Below are 9563 nucleotides of genomic sequence, written 5' to 3' on the forward strand. Positions count from 1 at the left end.
TCTGCCCAGATTCATGCTCCTGAACATGGTGGGTTCAGGTGCACATGTGCCCACCTGTGGATGCCTAGACACACTAGCAGGACACACAGAAAGGGAAAACTTCAGAGCAAAGGGAGGTACTGCCCTACCCAAGCCACCAGGTTCAGGCCTGTCACTGATGTTTTCAGTACGCGAGGTGAACAGGGACCAGAGGCAGGCTAGGCAGAGAGCTGTGCGGTGTGGCCCACAGGGACCCACTGAAGGCTTGAGATTAGCAGTGACGCCCAGGTCCTGTGGTTGTTTGCATGTGACATGTCCCCCACAGCCTCATACTTGGTCTCCAGCTGGTGGAGTCTTGGGGAGGTGGAGCCTTGCTGGAGGATGTGTGTCACTGGGGGCGGACCTCCCCAGGACTACTTCCTTCTCCTGATAGAGCTGTGAGCCAGGCTTCCTGCTGAGCCCCCCCACCCCGAAGCTGACATAAACCCTTTCCTCCATCAGCTGCTTCCGCCCAGGTATTTTGTTCCAGCAATGAGAAAGTAACCGTAAAAGTCCCCTTGTCTGAGGAGGCAGCAGGTCCTCAGTGAACTACCGGAAATGGGGGCCCTGAAGCTCCCGGGGAGGAATGCATGGCTGCCTGATAGGAGTCAGGAGACACCCACCTTCTGCTCCCCCCACCCCCAGCAACACAGGCGGGCAGGTGGAGGTGGCTTTGAGGAGGGACAGACACTCTGTAGCCTTGGGGCAGGGGCTAAGGTTTCTGCTAAAACACCAGAGACACTGTAAACAGGAGGGACATCCAGGGGGTCTGGGATGATGGAACTGCTCCACATTGCAGGAGGGGGTCCCTGGGTTTGTGGGGGACAGTGCAGCATTTCTTTTCTTTTAAGAATTATTTTTACTTATTAGAGACAGAGAGGGAGAGAGTGTGAGAACAGGTGCACCAGGGCCTCTAGCCACGAATGAACTCCAGACGCATGTGCTACCATGTGCATCTGGCTTACATGGGACCTAGAGAATCAAACGTGGGTCCTTAGGCTTCACAGGCATGCACCTTAGCTGCTAAGCCATCTCTCAGTCCGGGCTGCAGCATTTCTGAGCAAGATTTGGAGCAAGGAATTATACAACGTGGTCTAGGAAGGGCTTGGTCGGTGTAGAGGAGTGAAGCCAGCTGTGGACTGTGTGGTCGTGGAGCGCCCTCTAGAGCCTGGGCTTTGCTAGGACACCTTCTCCCCCAGATCCCATGGCCGCCTGCTTCAGGTACAATGACTCTTGCTTCTCCTGGACATTGGATGGCCAGACCTTCACTTCTGTCTCTGGGGCCCCCAATAAGGAATATGGAGGGCCACAGTGGAGAAGAACGGGACAGACCCCAACCTCCAGGCTGATGTCAGAGATGTCTCCACAGGCAGAGAACTTTTTTTTTTTTTTTGGAAGAGGCAGAAAGGAGGAGTATGGATGGTGGTGCTGTAGGGTCATTGAGCCTGTGGCAAAACTGGCAGGTACAGACGGGGCTATGACGTTGTCTTCTTCTACACCCCAAACCCCATTGGAAGGTATTCCCCAAGTAGGCTTAGGAAGAGGCAACCTATGCTATTGAGAAGTGCCCTGGCCCCTCGGGACACCAGCGGGGCTGTCAGCACGCCGCCCAGTGTATAGCTGCCTGAGGCAGGTGTGGGGCACGGATTGCGTTGGTGTGGACAGAGTCTAGGTGGTGGCTGTGCTGATGGGCCCTGTGGTCGGCCTCCATCTCCCAGACCTGCGGCAGCCTCCTCCTCCCCCTGACAACTGGTGCCATCTGCTGGCCACAGCTCTGAGTCTTCAGACCTGCCTCTGGCCCATTTCAACCCCCGGCCTGACAAGCCACCTCACTGGTGTACTCTGTCCCAGATCTCAGGCACCTCCCTTCAGACTGCCTCTTCCCAACCCTCCCGGACTTCCCAGTATACAACAGCTCCACATCATGCTCTACCCTGCCTCAGGGTCCACCCCCAGCAACACACCTCCTCCAGCAAGGCTCCACCCCTCAAACTGTCACCAGCGGGGAAACCAAGTATTCAGAACACATGAGTTTAGGGGGGGAACACCTAATTTAAACCACCACCCCTCCGTGGCACTGGGTGTTTATCCAGCACAGCCCCAGGGAATCGAGAGTCCAGCACGGGGCCATTAGATTCTCATTTCCTCATCCCGCAGCCTGCCTCAGTCAAGAGCTCAGTGCTGAATGAGTATCATGCTCTCCAAGGCTCAGGGAATTTGCAGAAGAGGGGATGGAAGGACTGTAAGCGCCCCATGGTAGGAAAGAGTACAAGGGAGCGCTGTCCTCCCTGTGTGAAAGAACAGGCACCGTGACTCCACCGTGATTGCCAATGCCCTCAAGACTGTGCTGTTTCTGAGCTGACCAACATGTCGACATGAACAAAAGACATGAAACAGCCAGGCGTGTTGGTGCACGCCTTTAATCCCAGCACTTGGGAGGCAGAGGTAAGAGGACTGCCGTGAGTTTGAGGCTACCCTGAGACTACATAGGGAATTCCCAGTGGTCCTCCTACCTCTGCCTCCCGAGTGCTGAGGTTAAAGGTATGCACCACCATACTCAGCTGATTTTTTCTTTTCTTTTTTTAGTGACAGCTCTGTGCCCTGACTCCCAACACACTGTTAGTTGGGCTTTTTTTTTTTTTAAATTTTTTATTTATTTATTTGAGAGTGACAGACACAGAGAGAAAGACAGATAGAGGGAGAGAGAGAGAATGGGCGCGCCAGGGCTTCCAGCCTCTGCAAACGAACTCCAGACGCGTGCGCCCCCTTGTGCATCTGGCTAACGTGGGACCTGGGGAACCGAGCCTTGAACCGGGGTCCTTAGGCTTCACAGGCAAGCGCTTAACCGCTAAGCCATCTCTCCAGCCCTAGTTGGGCTTTTTGATAAGCATCTCTGACATCTTGGAGGAAGTAGCTAGTGCTGGCTCTCACGTTTCCTTACGTACCTCGTGAGCAGTGCTGTCAGTCCTGCTGCAGCTTTGAGCTACTGTTCGATACCCTTTACCTCTCCCGAAGGACCCTTAGCTCAGGGAAGCCTCGTGAAGGAAAAAGATTCCCCAGCGTTTATTTCTGGGGGCGTCATAATTTCTCCCTCATTTATGGAGGATGGTTTTTGTTGTATATTTGTTTTTGAGGCAATCCCAACAGACTGGGCTGGCTTTTTTTAAATGTTTTAATGTAGAGATAGGTAGACACATACACACAGAGAGAGAATTGGCATGCCAGGATCTGCAGCCACTGTAATCGAACTCCAGACTTTGCGTGCTTGGGTCAAGTTGTGTGTCTGGCTTATGTGAGATCTCGAGTGCTGAACAAGGGTTCTTAGGCTTCACGGGCAAGTGCCTTAACCGCTAAGCCATCTCTCCAGCCCTTGTAAGATGGTTTTTCTGGCTGTATAACTTGTTGACAAGGTGTACATGTATAATCAGCACTGAATATGTGAACCCTTATGGGTCCTTATGGTCATTGAGGTTTTGTTTGGAATCCAATTGCCTTCTGGGAATTATGAGAATATTTTCCTTCCAGCCTCACAGATGTTAGTAAACAAATATATGTTATAAATAGAGCATTGTCTTATAATATCAATTAAGTTTGTAACATTCAGTTTGAGACCAATCAGAACCAAAAGGGAACACAGTATGGAGAGAATAGACATAAAGTGGTCTTTCTTTCTCGTTTATGAAAATCGTGGTCCCCTCCCACCACCTTCCCTTTTCCCCTCATATGCCTCTCCACTGAGTCTCTTCTTTCTAACTAGTCTCTCTTCTATATTTTTAAATAATGATTGGTTGGTTGATTTATATATTAGAGAGAGATAGAAAAGGCAGGCAGAGAGAGAGAGAGAGAGAGAGAGAGAGAAAGAGAGAGAGAATGGGCACACCAGGGCCTCTAGTGACTACAAACGAACTCCAGACACGTGCACCACGCCAGGCATCTGGCTTGACGTGGGTCCTGGGGAATCAAATCTGGGTTCTTTGGCTTTGTAGGCAAGTCCCTTAACCACTTAGCCATCTCTTCAGCCCTCTTCTATATTTTTGGACCATTTTTATGTATGGTCAAAACGTGTTTAGATCATAGTTGCCTCATCTCTCACCATCTCATCTTATCCCTACCCATCTACTCCTTTCTCTACTATCTTCCTCCCTCCAACAAGTCCCCTACTATTTTTTAATTATGAAATCCATTACATGATCCTATCAGGTACTGGTCATATTCCCATTAGGTTATACTCATATTTTCTCTCCCCCAATGCAGTGAGGACTCCCCATCGGTGTGGGTATTGGTGTTCACTGTGGGGTCATGAATGCATCAGTCAGTCTCTGTGGTGGGGGGCAATGCCACAGCATACTCCTTTCCACACTGTGGCTCTTACCATCTTTCCATCCCCTTTTCCTCAATGTTCCTTGAGCCTTGGTGAGTGTGTTATAAGACAATGTCTTTACTAGTAAGCTCTCCTCAATCTCTGAATTTATGCTTTAAGGTGTTTTGAGTGTCCTCAGTGTCTATCACCATCTTCCTGGAGCTGGCTGTTAGGCTAGCAGTGAGGTCAGCCCTCATGTTCAGTCTGTCACTTCTGTAATGTATCCTGGGCCCTGGTAGATGTGATGGAGGTGAGTCATCTGGTGCTAGGCATTTATCTATCTTTTCTTATCATATTGATGGATCTTGGTTTTCCCTGCTCTCTGTAAAACAAAGCAGATTCTCCAACCATGAGTGAGAGCAGCGTGGATTAATAGGATAGGCCCAGTCATTTAAGGGACTTTTGGATGGGTACAGCCACTCCTCTTGGCCAAAGGCCAGTGGGGTTAAGCTCTCTTTCACGGAGAAATAGAAACCAAAGGTTAATGTAGCACTCTGCAGGCTTTCATTTCTAAAAGCTAGGATGTCAACTACCATAGTTCACCAAAGCCAGAAACTTCCAGAACCCTTTCTGTTACTAGAGGTTATGGCCAGTTTGATTGGTCCATGTCCTACTATGACCTCAGGAGGAGCCATTGTGAGGGAGTCCAGGCAGCATATATAAGGCAGCCCATCCTAGATTTCTTCAGGTATAGTGAAGGGAGGAGCTCTTGGTGGTGATCTATGGACATCTTCTGACTACTAACTAGCAATTGGTTGGTTGGTTGATTGGTCTGTGTGTGTATGAGACTGACAGAGTGTGTGTAAGAGAGAATACATGTGTGAAGTTATTCATTCATGTGTGTAGGTGTGCATGTGGGGGTGTCTGCATGAGTGTGTGTGAAGGTATTCATTCATGTGTGCAGGTACATTTAGAAGCCAGAAGACAACCACCTAAGGTATGCCATCCATCATTTTTTATTAAGTCATTTTCTATTTATTTATTTATATACAACCAGAGAGTGTGTGACAGAAAGAAAAAGAAAGACTGAGAGAGAGAGAGAGAGAGAGAGAGAGAGAGAGAGAGAGAGGAATGAGCTCATGCCACTGCCTCTAGTCACTGCTAACAAACTCCAGATACACCACTTTGTGCATCTGATTTTACTTGGGTACTGGAAAATCGAAGCCAGGTTGTAAGGGTTTGCAGGCAAGCATCTAAACTGCTGAGCCATCTCTCCAGCCCTGCATCTACAATATAATTTTTTCATTTTATTTTCAAGCAGAGACAGACAGAGATAAAGATAGAGAACTAGAGAATGGACATGCTAGGGCCTCTAGCCACTGCACATGAACTCCAGAAGCATGCACCACTTTGTATGTCTGGCTTTATGTGGGTACTGAGGAATCAAATTCAAAGGTCATTAAGGTTGGCAGGCAAGTGCCTTAACCACTTAGCAATTTCTCCAGCCTCATCAACCACTTTTTATTTATCTATTATTAGAGAGAGACAGATAGAGGGGATATATATATATATGTGTGTGTGTGTATATATGTGTGTATATATATATATATATATATATATATATATATATATATATATATATATATAGAGAGAGAGAGAGAGAGAGAGAGAGAGAGAGAGAGAATGGAAGCTCCAGGGCCTCTAGCCACTGCAAACAAACTCCAAATGCAAGTGCCACCTTGTGCATTTGGCTTAAATAGGTATTAGGGGATCCAACCTTGTTCCTTAGACTTTGCAGGCAAGTACCTTAACCACTAAGCCATCTCTCCAGCCCTCATCCACCATTATTTATTTAACAGAGAACAAGGGGGAGAGATTGAGAAAGAGAGAGAATGGGAGTGCCGGGGCCTCCAGCCACTGCAAGCAAACTCCAGACGCATGTGCCCCCTTGTGCATCTGGTTAATGTGAGTCCTGGGGAATCAAACCTGGGTCCTTTGGCTTTTCAGGTAAACACCTTAACTGCTAGTCATTTCTACACCCTCATCCACTATTTTAAAACATATTTTCATTTATTTGTAATGTTGGGAGGGGCGGAAAATAGGGAAGCTGGGGCCTCCTGCCACTGCAAACAAATTTCAGATGCACGTGCCACTTTATACATATGACTTCATGTGGGTACTGGGGAATCAAACCCCAGCCATCAGGCTTTACAATAAGCACCTTTAGCCACTGAACCATCTCTCCAGCCCCTATCCACCATGTTTTAATGAGAGGGTCTCTCACTGACCTGGGGCTCACCAACTGGGCTGCACTTCTGGCTAGCAAATGCAGTGATCCTTCTGTCTCTGTCTCCCCAACACTGACGTCAGAATTCTACTCAGACCTCCTCACCTGGCTTTTCATATGGGGTCTTGTAGGTGAAACTTGGGGCTGCACTTGGCTCACTGGGCTAGCTTCTGTGCCTTCAGTAAGATTTGAGCCAGTTTTTATTTGGTTTGAGCTTTCTGATTTTGTTTTATTTTATTTTATTGCATGTATATGTTTTGGGGTTTCTTTGGGAGGGGTGGTATTTGGTTAGAATTTCATTTATTCATTTGAAAGAGACAGAGGCAGATAGAGAGAGAATGGGTGCACCAGGGTCTCTAGCCAGTGCAAGCCAACTGCAGACACGTGCACGACATTGCACATCTGGCTGTTCCCGGGGTACTTGGGTGTCGAATTCAGGCACTTAAGCTTTGCAGGCAACTTTCCTAACTGCTAAGTCATCTCTCCAGCCCTGAATTTAATCTTAGTTAGTTAGTTAGTTTTGCTTTTTGTTTGTGACTTTTGCCCCTTTACTCCTGTGCTTTGCTTTTTAGTTTTCATTTTTTATGTCTTTATACTTTCTTTTCCATAGCACTGCTACCTATGATGGCAGGTCACGTAGACAAGGAAACAGTGGGACCCATAGTTATGCCCTGCTTCTCCAGTGAGGAGTCCTTCACATCTCAGTACACAGTCCTGAAGAACATAGGTCAGGGCAGCTATGCCCCAGTAAAGCTGGCCCACCATCATCTTACTGGCACCCCAGTGGCCGTGAAAGTCCTGCTGAAGGAGCAAGAGACTTCCCTTCCACTTGGCTCTGAGGTGGAAATAATGAGAATGATCGACCACCCAAACGTCATCGCCCTCATCCAGGTCATCGAAACCCAACACAGGATTTACTTGATCATGGAACTGGCCGATGGAGAGACCCTCCTGCAGAGCGTCAATGAGTTTGGCTACTTGGTGGAAGAAGCAGCCAGGAAACTATTCCAACAAATCCTGAAGGCCGTGTGCTATTGCCATGCCCGGGGCATTGCCCACAGAGACTTAAAACCAGATAACATCATGACTGACTTCATGGGCAGGATAAAACTCATAGACTTCGGCATGGCTGCCACGTTCCAGCCAGGGCAGAAGCTTGATGGGATCTGCGGCACTTATGAGTTCAGTGCCCCCGAGCTGTTCATCCACCAGTCCTGTGATGCCTCCAAAGCCGATATGTGGAGCCTGGGGGTAACCCTGTACTTTATTGTAACAGGGACCCTCCCATTTAAAGCAGCCAGACCACAGGAGCTTATGAAGCAGATCATGAAAGGAAAATATGACATTCCTCATCACTTGTCCAGAGAGCTACGGGATATCATCAAATGCCTGCTGACTGCCAACCCCAAGAAGAGGCCCACAGTGAAGGAAATAATGAGTCACCCATGGCTTCACCAAGGCTACACATCAGGTCGTGATAACACCATCCCCAGCTGCCCTGATCGTAACATCATAACAGCCATGGCCAGTATTGGGTTTGACCCTCAAGATATCCTAGACTCCCTGCTACAGAGAACATGTAGTGAAACTATGGCTACATATTGCATGTTCCAACTCCAGGCAAGCCACTTCGAAGACCTCATAATCCCAACTAACCCTCTGCATTCAGGGGTGATACTATGCCCCTCCCCTACAGATCCTGCCACCTTGCCCTTGGCACTGAAGAGGACTGTCAGTATGCCTGAACTTCAGAGCTCATCTTCAAAGGATCGGTTGCCCAAGGACAGCCAGAAGGCAGTGGGGAGGGATGGCAGAAGAGTCACCACATCTGCCATTCTCCTCTCTAGTGGGCAAAGGGTCACCACTCTTGACAAAGCCATCCAGAGACCCACGATTGCTCCCTGGACCTTCACACCATACAGCAGTGGGGGTGACCCAGAGAAAACCATGCTGCACCAGAGCACAACAAAGGAGGGCCATGTCCACACAGAACCAGCCCCACAGTGGACCCTCTCCTTCTCCTGGGGCACGTCCAGATACTGGATGGTATGGTCACGAAGGATGTGGAAGAACATCTTGAAACTGTGTTGCGTGTATTGTAAAAACATCCATTAGATGACACACCACCCGTTTCGGAATAGAACCATCCCACTGCAACAAGGGAGCACCATTAGATGGGCCATCCAGGGTTTTCAACCTGGGGTTTTATCTATGCTTTTACTAATGTCCTACTCCATATCACAGGTCAGAATTATGTGCATTTATGAGCAACGATGGGACATGTGGTTGTAACTAGACAGTTTAGGAAGGCTAAATCAAGCCTAGCAACATAACTTGCTCCTCAGAATATCTCACTGCCTCCTGCATATAGGAATCCTAAATGGTTGAATGAGAAGTGAATAGCTGAGGGGAGGAGAGAGTGGTTGTGAGGAGGACATAGAGAGGAGGAGAGAGCGGTTGTGAGGAGGAAGTGAGAAGACATAGAGGAGAGGAGAGAGCGGTTGTGAGGAGGAAGCGGGAAGACATAGAGGAGGAGAGAGTGGTTGTGAGGAGGAAGGGAGAAACATAGAGGGGAGAAGAGTGGTTGTGAGGAGGAAGCGAGAAGACATAGAGGGGAGTGTTTGTGAGGAGGAAGGGAGAAACATAGAGGGAAGGTGAGGGAGCAGGGAGACAATTTCAGACAGGAAGACAAAGCTTGGAGAGCTAATGAACAACAACGCAACCAATCGGCAATGATGCCTTGTTTGGTTTTGTGATTGTGTCCCTTTCATAGGCCGCCATGCACTTTAAGTGTCCACCCAGAGGATGAGGAGCCCCAAAGGCCATTCTGATGAGCTGACACCTTACTCAACAGATGCTCTTCTGCTCACCCCCACCCGGGGTACATTTGTCCAGGTCATGGAGACAGGCATGGCCTTTCTAAATGTGTCATAATAAAGTTGACGTGTGGGAAAGATG

General features: G+C 48.5%; 1 protein-coding gene across 1 annotated transcript; it reads left to right on the plus strand.

Moving 5' to 3' along the window:
• Window positions 1–6266: 6266 nt before the first annotated feature.
• On the plus strand, window positions 6267–9563 carry LOC101602062 (sperm motility kinase 4A-like). Its single transcript, XM_004651261.2, has 2 exons — window positions 6267–6325; window positions 7216–9563. The coding sequence occupies exon 2, from the start codon at window positions 7227–7229 to the stop codon at window positions 8718–8720; it is 1494 nt and encodes a 497-aa protein (XP_004651318.2). The 5' UTR covers window positions 6267–6325; window positions 7216–7226; the 3' UTR covers window positions 8721–9563.

This window comes from Jaculus jaculus, chromosome 9 (assembly GCF_020740685.1).
Source record: "Jaculus jaculus isolate mJacJac1 chromosome 9, mJacJac1.mat.Y.cur, whole genome shotgun sequence".
NCBI lineage: Eukaryota > Metazoa > Chordata > Mammalia > Rodentia > Dipodidae > Jaculus > Jaculus jaculus.

Coding starts and splice junctions, on each gene's coding strand:
- LOC101602062 (XM_004651261.2), top strand. CDS start 7,227: ATGATGGCAGGTCACGTAGACAAGGAAACAGTGGGACCCATAGTTATG.